Below are 13,341 nucleotides of genomic sequence, written 5' to 3' on the forward strand. Positions count from 1 at the left end.
GGGGGGGGGGGGGGGGGGGGGCACAGGAGGCAGGGTTGTTTGTTTTTTTTAACAATAAAACTTCATGATAAAACAGTTCTATTGTATTTCTCTAGTATTTACATAATTTTATGGTACTTTAATAAGAAGATTAATTGGATTTGGCATGTTCTAAATTTGGGTACCTTAATACAAATAGATATATGGGCAGTATACCATGTATTTTAGGCAGCACATAAAGCCATTAGAAGTGTAACAAGAGCTGATTTGTTATGTAAAATCATTATTTTTGTTAATCCCCCTGAAAGTTAAAAGCTTCCTACTTCCACAGCTGAAAAGTTTGGAAAATGTGCCTTTTGTAGATGGCCTAAAATTGTTAACCAATAGTGGAAAAAAGATTTTTATTTTTTTTTTTTCCAGTGTAGATCTCATATGGGCACATACCTGCCATCATATTGAACTTGGCTAAAGTGTACTGTGCATTATGATGATTAAGTATGTGCATTATGATAATTAATTTTTCTTAACCTTAGGAGTCTGCATTTGAGTTCAGCTATCTGTGCCCTCTGCCCCTTTATTCCTGTGGTCTTTCTGCTCAATTCTTCCCTATTCTACCAAAACCATTTAATTCCAGAAGAATGCTCAAACTACCAAGGCAATGTTCTTGTATCATCTGTCTGTGTAGAATATTTTGTTTAACATTAACCATTAACATTTCAGTATTTTAATATAAGAAGTCAGTAGCACTCGTTAGATCCATTATGCTGTAAAATAAATTCTGTACCAGGTCCTAGATTCTCTGGTGTTCTGGGGGACTCTCAGCAATTTTGTATAGTTCCAGGTAGATACAGACTAATCAGGATTATGATACTGACAACAAAACATATAAATCAAGTCTGTGTGGTTTTGGAAAACCTGCAGAAAATAAACTTAATCATTGTTTTTATTATCCAATTATGACGAAGATCCTGTTCTGTCATTTTGGTTATTTCATATTGTCTATGGATGTATTTGAATGCAGTGTCTGCATGAGACGGGTTTGCTTTCCCTGCAGGAACTACTGGCTTTACATTAAATTTGGGTGGCACAACTGCTCCAACTACAAGTGCCTCCACAGGCCTTTCCTTAGGAGGAGCCTTAGCAGGTTTAGGAGGTTCACTCTTCCAGAATACAAGCACAGCAGCAACAGGTGAAAGTTACTTCAGTTTTTTCCTTCTTCTGTCTCAAAACATCGAAATTTAATGTGTGATTGTATAAATTCATAATATAATATTTAGTTTTATATAGAATTGTAACACTGTGAAAGTGTTGTTGCTATCCTTGAACAATAGAAATTAAATCTGGTATCATTGGCTTCTTTCTCATTCTTAAATTTACTTGTACTTCACACTTTTTTTCAAATGAAAAGTCAAGGAAATCTTTGCCATAACTGACTCAAGAAAGTTGATCATAAATGAGAGAGGGCAATGATATAAAAGTATCATCTTTAATTGTGGAGAAGATGAAACCTTATTTTGTTGACTTTTGGTCTGTGAATAAAATCTTGAACTCGTAGTATTGTCATTTCAGGGCCTCCTGTCTCTAGCTCTGGAGGAAAAATTTGTTGTGCTGTGTTGTAGTCTTGGTAACATTGCTCTTTAAACTCTAAATAAAACAGAAGGATACTTAAGATACTCGTGATAAGTTAGCTATCTAATTAGCTACCTATTAATGTGAAGAAATGACATAAAGCACTTGCGTGCAGTTGTATGAAACTTCATGCAATCTGTTATCTTCTGTTTATTTTGCATATTGAAAAATATGAAATGGCAATCAAGATTATATGTGCTTTTAGTTTAAAATAAGTTTTAAGTGCAGAAATTCTGTTTGGGTTTCTTGTAGGGCTTGGGCAGAATGCTTTGGGTTTGACTCTGGGAACAACTGTAGCTCCTTCAACTACTGCCAGTGAAGGTCTTGGTGGCATTGATTTTAGTAGTTCTTCAGACAAAAAGAGTAAGTTTGTTTTAAAACACAAGTTGTTTTTTGAGGAAATTATCAGAGCAGTAAAGCAAAGACACTATTTCATTGTGTTAGGACTGTAGAATTAAAGCTGACAACTTTTAACTTTTTTTTTTCCCGTTCTCACAAGCTATTTCTGTTAATTTTATTCTTAGATATTGTGCGTATATACAAGACAAAGGTTTTGGTTGCAAATGCAATGTAAATTTACATCAAGTAAGTATAAGCGAATATCATACTCCAGAACAAGCATCTAAATCCTGTAGCTATTCAGGAGCGAAGACTCACGGGGCCGTTTGCTGAAAAGCCGTGGTAGATTTCCGAGCAGCTATATTCAAATAGCCACTAGAGGGGGCAGCTGAAACTACGCGTTTGAAACGATCTTTTTCCAACTGTAACAGATCTTAAACTTGGTCTCTTTTTTGGAAGCCTACACAATAAAAATTTCATTGTTTTAGCTGTTCTTCAAAGCTGTATTTCTGGTGGTGCATAGTTTTATATGATAGATTCTATTGGGTTGTTAAAACTAGTTAAAAAAAACTTTACTTCTGTGGTAGCTTTGAAGTACTTAAGGGATGTTGAGCATTGACATATGGGCACTTATTAATTTGTCTTTTATAATTCTTGAATAAGCTTAACTAAAGCTGACTATAAAGTGTGTATTTTCTCTAGGGAATCAATACTTCAATTTCTTGATTCAGGAGTCAGATTTTAAATGGGGTATACCAGTAGCTAAAAGAGAAGAAAATGTGGGAACTCTATGAAACCATCTTTACAGAGTAGCTTAAGTTGTGGAGACATAGCTCTTCATATGTGTAGAAGAGATGGTGTCCAAAGTGGAGTGCTCTGCATGATGATTGTTTTTGGCGTTTATTACTGAAATTGGGAGTGGTGAAAAACCTCAGATTCCTAGGTTCTTACAGGGTTTCCATTACCATAGTATTAGGATATCACAACACTTCCATAATATCAAAATATCTTAAAATGATGACCAAAGAACCACAGACTCAAAATCTACTTCAGCCTGACATCCCTCAGCAACGTTTTGCCCAGCACTTAGGGTGGGAACTTGAGTGAGTACCTGGATTCCCCCCCACATGTTGCATAACCCACTGGGTGGGTTGGGCTTATCACTGTCAGGATAAGCAGAGATCCCTTAGCCAAATAGTGGGAAATGTCAAAGGAGACTGTTTTATGACTGGGTTTTGTGTTCTGTTTTTTTATTTAATTTAGGAATGTTTCCCATTATGGATAGTGCTGACTTAAGTAGCCCTGACAAATATCCCTACCTGTGTGTTGCTGCTGAGTTCTGTCAGTACAACTGTTTGTACTGCTGTATTATGAAATGTGTTAGGGTCTAAGGGTGATGGGTTTCTGGTTTTGAGGTTTATTTCTTCATGAAGAAAAGTAAGGAGGAGATGTGGCTACCAAAGAGAAGTGCCCTAGGAATCCCGGGACAGATAAAGACTAACACTTGTGTTCTCTCTCCTGGAATTGGTTATAAAAGCTTTTCCTTCTGGAGACTGAAGACTGAGTGTCTAGTATTTCTTTAAAATATGGCTGCAGGAAAAGAAGCTGTTCTTTATACATATTTTCCTCACGTATTACCAAAAAGAATGTAAAAAATGTGAAAACTGGAGCACTTGCTGAGAAAGTAGCAAAATTTGATTCCAAATCTGTATCTTTTACTCCATAAGTATTGTTCTGATGTACAGGAAAAAAAAAGTGGCTGGATAGAGAAAGCGCCATATACTTTTTCTGCCCAGTTTTTAGGTTATCAGTAGAGAAAGGAGTTCTAAATTCTGGGGTTTATATGTATATATATTTTTTGCCCCCGATTTGGTGTAGATTTTTTTTTTTTTCCCCTTTAGCAAAAGGCATTAGGGAATGGTTGTGAGACTCCAAGCTCTCTACTGTATTGGGTGACAGTCTACAGACAATTTAAGTAGGTGTTGCTTCTAAAAGTACTAACTTTGGGCAGGAGCACTGGCTTGTGCAGCTTAAAATGTTTCTGGCACTAGTGTTAGATGTATAGCTACTTTTTGCCACTGAGAGGGAAGTGAGCATGTAAATGGCATCCAGCAGATTGCTATGGTATGTGGTATGGGATGCAGTTGCTGCCTTTACCTGTGTTATGCGTGATGCTGGTTTTTGCTCTGTTCTGTTACTCAGAGGCATTTGGCATTGATCCACAGTTGTGTAGTTTGGAGTGTGTAGGTGAGCAGTAACACCTTCCAACCACAGAATTTCTTATGAAGTTCAATGGGTATTCAGTGAAGACTTTGTATTTGAGAGCAGACTGCTATTGCTGAATTTAATCTGAATGTTTTGTGGGTGCAGGTCTAAATGAGTTGCGGTTGTATAAGCAGGAACAGATTTCTTATGCAACTGCAGTTGTTTTTGCATTTGTAGTGACTTGTATAGTGACACAAGATGTTTTGCTTTACTCTGTGCCAAGAAATTAGCACCTCAACTGTTGAACCATTGTTCTTGAAAAGATACTTATCTGTGAAGGGGAAGTAAATTAAAACCTTTCTTTTATGGCTAGCCTAGTTTGTTCCTCTTATCAAGAAAAATCAAACAGATTATAGTCATAAATTCTTCCCTAAAATCTCATTAAAGTTGTCTTGTTTGTTCTTCAAAGCTTTATTTCTTACCTACAGTTTTTATTTTCTAGGTGATAAAACGGGAACAAGACCAGAGTAAGTGTCAGGTTTTCTTTCTATTTCATGTCTTAATAGCTAAACTAAATATGTTGGCTTTTCTACTACTTAAATCTTGAAAAAGGCATAAATGTAAATAACCACCTTTTGCAATATGGCCAATTTAGTAACGTGGGTTCATAATTACAATAAACATTGTAAGTTTCCCATCGAATGCAATACCTACAGCTTATCTGGTATCTGTTATAGACTGATCATGTGGTCTCAAAAACGGTTTCCGCAAATGTGTACAATGCTTACACCACGGGCTTGGACCCTGGCATAGTATCTGTGGGTGTTAATCCAAATCATTTGTAGTTGTGGCATACAGGCAATGGGTGCAAAACTGTAATCAGTCACTTGAACATTTTCACTGTATTTATTAAAGCACCATCTAAACATGCATTGTCTCTTGTAGAGATAGCAAAGCACTGAAGGATGAAAATCTACCTCCAGTAATCTGTCAGGATGTAGAAAATCTACAGTAAGTAGTGGTTTTATTTATGGTAGTTGATTAGCTGGAATATTGTATGTTGTTGATACTCTGCGACAAAAACACCCTATTACTGACTGCATGCAGTTTAATTTACTAGCACAAGGCCTTTTGGCAGGGTAACCTTGGGAACAGAGTGATAGTTCTAGTAGCTGAAGTCTTGGGTTGTTTTTTTTCAGCATGTTTTCCCATGCTTTTACACAAATAGGCATGCCCAACAAATGTGTTCTTAGAATCAGTCCCTGGGAGTATTAAGCCTGTTGCACATTGAACCTTATGTCCCTATGCATGTGCACTGTGGGTTTCATAGGGAATAGAAAGAACAGCAAAAGAGCCTTATCTCAGGTGAGGAGGAGGTGGGTTGTAGGCTAGTCAGAGAGGCTGTATGTCACCGAGTTTAAAGTAGTAATCACTTCTATAGAAAGACTGTGTATTATTATATAGATATATAAAAAATAATGGATAGTCTTAGTTTATTAGGATTCAGCATAATACGTTTAAACACTTGCTATTGAAGTTTAGAGGTTTGGGTGGGTTTCTTACAGTATTAGTATGCTAGGAGATAATACTGTGCTATACAGTAATTTTACTGTTCAGTACTTGATTTGGGAAAAAATAATAGTTATTTAAATAATGTGACCAAGAGGTAGACAGTTGGGTACCTTAGATTCAATATTTTATGTTTCTTTCCTCCCTGCCCTGTTTTTCTCTTCCCCAGGAAATTTGTGAAAGAGCAAAAACAAGTTCAGGAAGAAATTAGTAGAATGTCTTCTAAAGCAATGCTTAAAGTACAAGAAGACATTAAAGCTTTGAAACAACTTCTGTCTGTAGTTGCCAGTGGATTACAGAGAAACACTTTTAATATTGACAAGCTGAAAGTGGAAACTGCGCAGGTATAATTGAATATAAATTTTGTTATGTAGATGTATGTTTATTTCACATAAGATAACTAGCCTTTATGAGTCAAGTTAACACACATGTCCAAACTAAACCAGTTGTAAACAAAGTGAAAAATTGAATCCCTTCTCATCTGCTTAAAGTTACTGGGAGAGGCTGAAGTCTGTGATGTCAGTATCTTCAGATAAGCCTAACAGCAATAAAATTATTCAGGAAAGCACTCCTGCATAGCAAAGGCAACAAAAGGAAACATGTTCTAACTTCAGTTAGTTAATTGTTCAGCTGCTAGTGAAGACATATTTGTAACAACATGCTTGACTCTGGACCAGGGGAAAATTCAAGTTTGTTTTCTTCTGATGACTTTAAAAAAACCCAAACAAACCAAAAACCAAAAAAAACCCCAACAAACCACAAACTCCAAAACCTACCCCTATAACACTTCAGGGACCAAAATATCTAAAGGAGCACTAGTATTCATTTAGTGAACTTGAGTCACAAGTGTCCACCAGTCTGTATCTTAACTATGCAACCAGTTTGAGCTCAAGTTGTGATGCAAGTGCTTTTCAAGATAAATTCTGTACTGCTTTTATTTCATCTGGCATGTCAGAGCTGCTTGCTGTATGAATAAGTGTATCTTACTCTAAAGTAAAAGTGTTCATGTTTTTTTTCTGTATCTTGTGATACCAAAATAAAATACTTTATAGTTGTACCTTGCCACAGTTTTCTGTGAAAACAAAAACTTATTACTGATATGCTCATATTTCTGTAAATGATGCAGTTGAGAATAATTGCAGAACCAGGCATTAAATTCTTAATGGTAGAGTTATTAGAAAGAATTAAACAGAAGTGTATGCTATGATTATGTGTTAAAAGATCATTTCCATAGAAGGACTTTTTTTAGACTCGTTAATCAAAGGCAAAATAATCCTTTATGTTCTGTTTCTTTTTAGGTGTGTTATTTCTTTGCACTTGACTGCTTATTCTTTCCTTCCTAGTCATCAGTAATCATAAGAGGATTTCTGAAGTACAGTAGAAAATAAATCTTATCTCTGACACTTCAGCGCAATATTTTATCAATTTGAATGTTCGATGTCCATTCAATATGTGCTGCTGTTTATTCCTTCCCCAAACTTCTGTTGGTATTTGCAGTTCTCCAACTTGCAGTCTATTTTTTGAGTAACTTCTGGTCAGATTCCATCCTAGTGTTAACTTAAATATATGAAGAAAATATTATAGATGAATGAACAGTAGAGTTAGAGCTATTTTTCTTTTTGATCGCTTCATACAGAACCTTGTTTTATTAATTTTCCCTATTTATTTAGGAGCTAAAGAATGCAGAAATAGCATTACGAACACAGAAAACTCCTCCTGGTCTCCAGCATGAAAATACAGCCCCAGCAGAGTGAGTTTTTGTTACTAATAAAATATAGGCAATAATATAACTTGGAGAAGAGTAGACTCTGGGGAGACCTTATTGCAACCTTTCAATACTTAAAAGGGGCATATGAGAAAGATGGGAACAGACTTCTTAGTAGGGCCTGTAGAATTAGGACAAGGGATAATGATTTTAAACTGGAAGAGGGTACATTGAAACTAAATAAAAGGAAGACATTTTATATGGTGAGGGTGGTGAAACCCTGGAACAAGTTGCCCAGAGAGGTAGATGCCTTATCCTTGAAAACATTAAAGAAGGGGTTGGATGGGGCTCTGGTCAGCCTGGTCTAGTTGAAGATGTCCCCGCTCATTGCAGGGGATGTGGACTAGATGACCTTTAAAGGTTCCTTCCAACCCAAACCATTTTATGATTCTATGAACTTCATAATATGATTTTTTTTTCTACTTTTTGCAACATTTGTACTGAATGCTTCATAGAGTCACTGTTTTATTTGTACACTTTTTACCTGTATTTCATAGACAGGAGAAATACAGTCTACTCGTTCTGCGAGCAGGGGGCTGTCAGGAATGTCAGAACGTAACTGTTGCAATTAAATGGAAATTCACAGCTAATATAGGATTAAAAAAAATTGGCAAACTATTGAGCTTTAATTATGCAATTTCATTGTTTTACTCTTCTAGTTACTTCAGAATCTTGGTTGAGCAGTTTGAAGTACAGCTGCAGCAATACAGGCAACAAATAGAAGAACTGGAAAATCATCTTGCTACTCAAGCAAATAATTCACACATAACTCCACAAGGTAAATGCTTTTATTTTAATGTTTCATACATAAAAATTAAGAGATCTTATACCTATAAGAAAAATTTAAGTAATGTCCTTGTTTATTATTGTTGACTTTTCTTATTTAATGTACAGAAATAAGTATTCAGATTCTGCAGTTCAATGTCAAGATTTGGAATTACAGGTTAAATTCACAAAGATTCTTGAGGTTTTTTAAGATGGATCTAATTCTTGAGGTGCAATTTGTAAGCCTGGTTTATCTTGGACATCTGCTGTGTCCATCTCCCTCCCTTCAGCATCTGGTTGTTAGAAGGCTGATGTCTGGTACCTTTTGTCTTGCACTGGGCTGTCTGACCAGACAAATACAGGTCTTTGCTCTGCCAGCTCCAGATCAAAATGGGAACTATTCCTTAGTTTGAAGCCTACTGGTATTGCATCCAGCCCTGGCCAACTGAGAAGACTTAATTCATGTTTGCTGCCACATAATTCAATCCTGGGAGAATCTCTCTGGTCAGAGAACACAGACCTCTGGACATTAGTCTTCTGGTTGGTTACCATTCCTGTGATCATAAACAATTTTATCTTTTGGGTCATGTTTAGGTACAGGTCCTGCAATAAGCAGTGATTGCAAGTGCGTGTCTTTTTGTGACAAGTGGTACTTGAACATCTTACTGTCACAGGATGGTGCCTAGACTTTGGATTTCATAAAGTCAAAATTAAGAGAACTGTGTAGACCTAGCTTCCAGTATGGAAGATCTGAATCCTGAGAGTCCTCTATCTTTCTGTGTGATCTTGTCTGTTCAGAATATGAGCGGGTTGCCTTCACAGGTTTTCCTCAGATTTTTCAGCTGTTTCTGCTATAATCTAAAGGTTCCTTGCATGTGTAAGCAAGGCTCAATCTGTTGTGTTCAGACTGTCAGCAAATGATCTTGTCAGCACTCTACTGCATATGTAGCCTTCACCATACAGGAAACCATGACCCAGAATGTCTTGCAAAATTTTGAAATGTCTAGTCTTCAGTATCAGTAAATTGCCTCCAGACTCTTGGAAACTTGTGGCCAGTGTTCCTAGATACCATTGCCTCCACAGCCCTGCAAGTTGGCATGAGACTTATTCCCCAGCTTTTTTCTTTTTTAGGAAGAAATGCAAATTATAATGGAGAAATTTCCCTGTGGAGAGACAGACCTTTTCAGTTGAAGAATCATTGCTAGACTTATGCATCTTCAAGAACTTAATAGCTGCTGTTTGCATTTCCGTAGGTTATATGCATTCTTCAGAGGAAATGCAGAAGCTGATGTTTTCACAGTGAAAGACCACTTCACTACTTTTCTGTCCTCAATTTTGGTCCATTGTTTCAGTGCTTTCAGAAAAGCATTTTTTTGTCAGCAGATGCTTCATTTTGCCAAAACCTTTGATATTTCCCCTTTAATCCTGAAGTTTTGCATTAGGTGGGTCAGTGCCCTGAAAACACTTCTGTATCTGTATGGAAGTAGAATATCCTAAACCTAAGACTTTAGGCAAGAAGCTCCCTGTTGTGTTTTTCTGTTTGATATGCTTGTAGATAGAACTAGAATGAGAGTTCCTGTGATGCTTGTTAATCATGTCTTTAAAATGTCAGTAAAGCTTCTATTCTGCACTCTGGCAAAATCAACTGAACACTTAACTGTGCTTTTAAGTCAGAGAGTGGAAAATGTATACAAGAAAATCTGATTTTAACTACGTTTATGTAAAAATCAATGAGGTAAAATGTTCTTGTGTAACTAAATGATACGTTTTAACTTTGCTAAATGATAGAATCATAGGAAATGAATTATCTTGTATATAAAAATAAATCTGAGAAGAGTACTTTTCAAAATAAAGTTTGGAGCCATTTCAAAAGGTAGTTCTAGGCTCCCTTGTCACCCAATTGCTCTCAAATTCTGTGTTTCTTATACACATAACTTGTTCTCATGCAATTGTTTTCATGATTTGTGCTGTATGGGTTTTCGGTTTTACTGCAGTATAAACACTAAATCTTTTCTCCTGGTAGTAGGATTGACAGTTACCTATTTATTTTATTTATATTTTATATGCTTCCTACAGATTTGTCTATGGCTATGCAGAAAATCTATCAAACATTTGTAGCATTAGCTGCACAACTTCAATCAATACATGAAAACGTAAAGGTATGTTGTTTTGATGTGTTCCTGTGTATTTAGTGAAAGAACTACAAAGAGTCACTTTTTGAAAATATACTGTATCTTCAGGTATTCTTTTTTCTTCTCTCAAATGAACTGCTTTAAAAAAATTTTAAACTGTCCCAGAGAAGTACTTTTGTTTAGCTGAAGTCTAATTTGAATTATTTACTTAGTCATGACAGCAACTGACCACAATCATTTAGGTTAATGTTTTTATTTAACTCCTTTTCCTTTTTAATTGTTGATGAACTTTTGAGTCTGTCTTTGAGTTCATGCTTATGTGTTTTGCTTTTGGCCCAATGACCTCTTGATCTCAAGCAAAGATGATCTAAACCTGCTCATACTCAAATCAGTAACAGAAAAAAATGAAGGTATTAATATATAAATTTTTCAACATTTCAAAGAACTATGAAAATAGTCTTCTGACTTGCTTAATTTTTTTCAAACTGGTTTTTATGGGAAGTCATATGTATGTGGGGAAAAAAAAAAAATACTGTGAAAAAATGCTCATGTATCAAAGGTCCTAGTTAGGCTTGTTTTTTCCATCATGGACTCTGGCTTTAATTTCCCATTTAAGGTTCTGAACATAGTGACAAAATTTCAGTGTTCTACAATCCATAATTTTTCTTGAGATAATCAGAGCTGTTGGTTATATTAAAAAAAACAAAACACACCAAAAAAAAACCCAAAACCCCCAAACCCACAGCTTGGGGAAGAGTACAAGTGTTTGGGATTGTTTCTAAGTGACTTCCTTAATGGGAATAGCTCTAGTAAATTTTCTGCTTGTTTCCTTCTCAGAGCTGCTTCTGCACAATATTGTGTTTGTTAAACATTTGAAACTTTACTTTTCCTCAGTAAAGTTTAGAAATACTGAGGATTTCATATGAACTGTGTGGTAGGACAAGAGGTAATGGCCTCAAATTGCACCAGGGAAGGTTTAGACTAGATATTAGGAAGCATTTCTTTACAGAATGTTTTGTTAAGTGTTGGAATGGGCTGCCCAGGGAGGTGGTGGAGTCCTCAGCCCTGGAGGTGTTTAAGAGTCGGGTCGACATAGCGCTGAGGGATCTGGTGTAGTTGGCAACTGTCAGTGTTAGGTTAATGGTTGGACTGGGTGATCTTCAAGGTCTTTTCCAACCTAGATGATTCTGTGATTCTGTAACTAGATACCTCGCATTGCTTTGCTTCTGTCAGCATGGATATTCACTGGTTTACAGCTACCCACCTTTAGTTACTTGTGATGCTCTTAGTGAACTTGCTTTTTGTACCAGATAATTTTGTACCAGAATATATAATCTCTTCCATAATTTTGGCAAAATTACATAAAGGATCCTAAATGTGTTCTGGGCTCTTTGCTTCTGAGATCTGAGTGTAGCCTGAACTCATGTAGTGGTTTTTGTGATGACACATTTTTTGTTGTTCCTCAATATGAAGAGCTTGATTAGTATGCAAGTGTAAGCAATAATATCTTCAGTACCATATCAGCATGACTGAATAGGAAAGACTTTTACTTCATCTTAAAAAGTATTCTAATGCCTGAAACTAAGGAGTTGGTTTGAGGATCTTTCTTCTAGGGTGTTTTTTTTTTTTTAATCTAGTGGGTGGACATGAAGGCTGATATTTTGAAAGACACAATTATAACTAAAGTGTCAAAAGCAGAAAAATGAATATACTGCTTAAGTGGGTCCTGTCATTCTGACCATCTGTTTTAGTTTAGCGGCTAGGAGATGCTAAGAGGAGAGCAGTTTCGAAACTGCTGTCTCTGCCTTATTTGATGTTTGTTTCATTCCTCTGTGTGAAGTAGGCTTTCTGGTTTGCAGATGCAAAGGTCTGAAGTTGTAGAAAAATATGACCTGCAACATCTTTGTACAGGTCTAGTTATTAAAGATATTTATATCATATATGATATGAACATACAGATACATTCTGCATTCAAGGTCAGTGAAGAGTAAAATGTGCTTGGGCGCAGTTCAGGTAGAGAATGTCATTAAATCATTCTGCATAGATTAGCCTTAAGAACTGCACTACAATGTCTAATGGCATTTGTCAGCTCCTATGGCAGTCAGTGTGGCATTGTATTAAACCTCATCAGAGTTCTACAATTTATTTTTTTTTTTCCTTCAAAGACAGCACTCCTGATGTAATAATGAGGTCACTCTTTCTGTGTGTTTCCTGCTGTTGCTAAATTTAGGATTACAGCTGTTCAAATCCTGAGTCACAATTTTTGGACTGCAAGCTCCTCTTGGAAACAAGGATATCCTTAGCCAGGAACACAGGACAGACATAGAATGCCTTCCATAAAATTCAACTAAACCCTCTGTTCTTTGTCTTTAATAGATGTATTCTATTTAAAGATCCTCTGTTGGAAATCATTCTGTCCGTTCTGTAATTGAAGCCATTTATTGTTTTGAACTTACCTAAGATATCCATAGTGTTCTCATCTCTGACAGATAGAAATGTTTCATGGCAAACAGGTCAAGCCACAGAAGGTGGGGTTTTGAGGAGGGAAGAGACATAACAGCAGATTTGGGCTACTTGCTAGTCTAAAGCAGAATGATCTATTGCATTTGCACTGCATTACATTGTTGATTAAATGCATCAGAAACAAGAGTGAATTCTAAAGCTATGGTGTTGTCTTCAGCTTTGTGTGAAAAAAGAAATGCAAGAGTGAAAGGAAGGAAAGAAACAGGTGAAGGTGCTAGGGGAGTAAAAGCAGACGCTGAATAAGTGTGTTATGCTATAAACTAGTTATGTGGCTGTATTTTGCCTCTTAGGTCAGCTAGTAAGGTGATACAGATTGAATTGTGCTCATTTATAGCAACTTTGAAAGATTTTGATACCATTCAATATGTTAGTCTGTTATGCTTGACAGCTTTGCAGAATTTAAGGAACCTGTTCTAGCTGTAGCTGATGCAAAAC

General features: G+C 36.2%; 1 protein-coding gene across 1 annotated transcript in view; it reads left to right on the forward strand.

Moving 5' to 3' along the window:
* Positions 1 to 13,341, forward strand: part of NUP58 (nucleoporin 58) — a 42,227-nt gene that overhangs the window by 13,431 nt on the left and 15,455 nt on the right. The window contains exons 6-13 of the mRNA XM_026858855.1: positions 1,034 to 1,168; positions 1,861 to 1,971; positions 4,655 to 4,679; positions 5,098 to 5,163; positions 5,891 to 6,065; positions 7,392 to 7,471; positions 8,146 to 8,264; positions 10,328 to 10,410. Of these exons, the coding sequence (XP_026714656.1) occupies positions 1,034 to 1,168; positions 1,861 to 1,971; positions 4,655 to 4,679; positions 5,098 to 5,163; positions 5,891 to 6,065; positions 7,392 to 7,471; positions 8,146 to 8,264; positions 10,328 to 10,410 (794 nt within the window). The remainder of the gene's footprint in view (positions 1 to 1,033; positions 1,169 to 1,860; positions 1,972 to 4,654; positions 4,680 to 5,097; positions 5,164 to 5,890; positions 6,066 to 7,391; positions 7,472 to 8,145; positions 8,265 to 10,327; positions 10,411 to 13,341) is intronic.

This window comes from Athene cunicularia, assembly GCF_003259725.1.
Source record: "Athene cunicularia isolate RWA chromosome 1 unlocalized genomic scaffold, athCun1 chr1_part1, whole genome shotgun sequence".
NCBI classification, from domain to species: domain Eukaryota; kingdom Metazoa; phylum Chordata; class Aves; order Strigiformes; family Strigidae; genus Athene; species Athene cunicularia.